Source organism: Vitis riparia, chromosome 12 (genome assembly GCF_004353265.1).
Source record: "Vitis riparia cultivar Riparia Gloire de Montpellier isolate 1030 chromosome 12, EGFV_Vit.rip_1.0, whole genome shotgun sequence".
In the NCBI taxonomy this organism is placed as follows: Eukaryota; Viridiplantae; Streptophyta; class Magnoliopsida; order Vitales; family Vitaceae; genus Vitis; species Vitis riparia.
This window is the reverse complement of record NC_048442.1, coordinates 13,429,879-13,432,836: the sequence shown is the minus strand read 5'-3', so window position 1 is coordinate 13,432,836 and position 2,958 is coordinate 13,429,879. Positions and strand designations below refer to the sequence as shown.

The window sequence follows — 2,958 nt, the reverse complement described above, 5'->3', positions numbered from 1 at the left end:
GTTCTGGAGGAGACCGACATATCGATGCTGATTGGAGTCCGATCATTGAAGACCTGTATAGCCCCGAGCTAGGTTTCATGGATAGTTGTGCGACCAGTGTGTTTCCTCTTCTGCTCTAGATTCATAGGGTTTTCGGATGCACCCACACCTCACTGTGCACTCTAGTTGACTATTGAGGTTGAGAGTTTGAGAGGTTTCACCATAGGACCCCCTGGGATGCGAGGTAGTGCATGTGTGGAGGTGATGACCACCTTGCATGGAAGCGCCCCGTCTCTTCGGAGGCGTGCAGAGGGTTGCGTACCGCCGGAGGGTATGATCGCTTCTGCTAGGGATCTTTTAAAGTCCACCCATATCCATTTAGAGCCACCTTCACCTCGTAGGTTGAGCCGTAGATCCTTCGATTAGGACTCCTCCCTACACGTGGGTGCATCTGAGGGCTTTCAGAGCCTCTGTGGTTACACTTCGGATTTGCACTCCCTCTTTTAGTCTCCAGTTGAGAGTGCTCGGAGATCGGTATGAGTTTGAGTACGGTTGGATCACCTTTCGTCTTGTCGCCTCAGTTTGTGATTTTCACTCGATGAGTTTAGCATGTTTTCTCCCTAGGGCTTTCGTTCTCATTTCTTGGCTCGACACACCTCTTCACTTTGTTGTCACTCACTCGATACTTTGGGATATGTTCATGATCATCTTTTTACACTGTACACCTATCACGGGCTCAGTACCTCATCATTTGTTTGATCCTTGGTTCGATTTTCGACTCGATGCTCATATTTTCATTACAGAAAGGTGAAGGCACATTTTCATATTCACACATTTTTCGAGAGATTCGCCTTGATCACCTTATCATTTTTTCCTTATGGAGCTCGAGTTGAAGGTTGAATCAAGGATATTTTGGTCTAGATTGAGTATCGATCTCGTGATAGTGTTGTTCTTCACACCCCATTCACTTTCTTCACACCTCGATCATTTTCTGGATCATCGATAGAAATTCTTTAGTCATATTTGTGGTTATCTCACACTGACACTCATGTGACTCTAGAGATTCTATCGTATATCCAAATTTTGATTGTCACCATATGATTGTGTATCACACCCTGTCATGTATTGGGTTGTATTGTATCATGCGTTGGTCATTGTTCGTTGCATCCCGTGTCGTTGCATGAGTCGTGTTTGAGTCGTTTTGTTTGGGTTCTTTTGTAGGGTCTATTTGTAGTCCCAGTCTTGGTTCAGTGCCCTGGGTTGAGTGGGATAGAGGTTGATTCGTATCTCTGAGCTGCTATAGACGGATTCACAGTCAGTTTCGATTGGTTAGCTTATCGCTTCTGTGGTTTCGATTCAGGGGGCATTGACCAGTTTGAGTTAGAGGATGGATACTCAGCAGAGTAGGCATGTAGTGCTCGAGGACACGCCATCTGATATAGTGACACCACCTGTTATACCTGTTCAGATGCCAGCTACACAGACTTTGCATGATCAGGCTACTGTCATTCCACCTATTGTCACACCAGTTACCATTATTGAGGATCCTCGTTCTCGTATGGACAGACTCGAGCGGAGGATTGGACAGATGAGAGATCCTGATGAGATGATTTCATGGGATGACCCTGACGACGTGCCAGTGGCCACTTTGCCAGTCGGTTTCAGGATGCCTGATATAGAGAGATATACGGGTGTTGGATGTCCTCGTATTCATCTCAGACTTTATAGCACAGTTATGAGGGCTCTTGGTCTAGATGAGGCACAGTTGCTCACTTTGTTCCCATTGTCATTGAGCGGCATGACACAGAGATGGTACGCTTCATTAGAGACATCTCGTCGGAGAACTTGGGAGGACTTAGCACAGGAGTTTCTGAGACAGTATTCCTTCAGTGGTGATACGAGCGTTACGCGCAGAGAGCTTGAGTTTCTTCGACAGGGATCAGATGAGTCTGTTTCTTCTTTTCTCTCCCGCTGGAGGGAGAAGGCCGCAGAGATGATTGACCGACCTACCGAGAGAGATCAGATGAGCATGTTTTTGAGGAGTTTGCATCCTAGGTTTGCTCGGCATTTGACAGGAGTCCCACTCCAGGATTTCAGATCATTGGTTCAGGCTTTATTCGATGTAGATGATGGCATCTCTAGAGGATTATGGTCAGATATTATTCCTCCTCCAGATACTGAGGGGAAGAGAGTTGGTGGATCATCTGAGAGCTATGGAGACGTATGTTCTGCGGATTTTCAGCATCGACGACCTGGTTATCATCCCTATGCGAGATCATTGCAGATACCCAGGAGTGATTTCCCGCCTTTACAACATCATCATCCTCATTCAGTTCAGCAGTACCCTTTTGTGCATCCTCATACTATCACGGTGCGACCTTCATTTCAGTTTCAGCGTCCACAGACTAGTATCCCACGACATGAGCAGTCTCGTCCCCATCGGCGACATCAGAGGACTTATTCTGATTTGGGGATGCCTTTGGATAGAGCTTTTGAGCGACTTAGAGCTACTGGTTTTTTAGCACCATTGGCCCCTAGGCCACCCCCGAGTATCTTACCTCCACGTTTTCGTACTCACGAGTTCTGTGCATTTCACCAGATGGCAGGCCACCGTACTGACTATTGTGCTTCTCTACGTCACACCATACAGATCTTATTGACAGTGGTGCGGTTAGCTTTCCCGTATCGACCACAGATACTGATCTCGGTTCAGATATGACTGTTGATTCCTTTCCAGCCTATTCCACACATGCAGTTCCTCCTCCTTCGGGCTTATACCATCATGTTTGAGACACCCAGGGCACTGATATTCACCAGACGTTATGATATGGCAGACCTTGTTGGTGTACTTTTGGGACTACGTTATTAGTTGGTCGTTTTGAGTTTTGTTCTCTTTTCTTTTTATTTGAGTCTTGTTTTATGGTTAGTGATTCGTGTTCGTACCTTGTGTTTCGAGAGTAGACCTTAGTGTCTTATTTT

General features: G+C 46.3%; 1 protein-coding gene across 1 annotated transcript; it reads left to right on the top strand.

Moving 5' to 3' along the window:
• Positions 1 to 1,366: 1,366 nt before the first annotated feature.
• Positions 1,367 to 2,698, top strand: LOC117925979. The gene has a single exon (XM_034845073.1). It carries the CDS (start codon positions 1,367 to 1,369, stop codon positions 2,696 to 2,698), a length of 1,332 nt encoding a protein of 443 aa, XP_034700964.1.
• Positions 2,699 to 2,958: the final 260 nt, after the last annotated feature.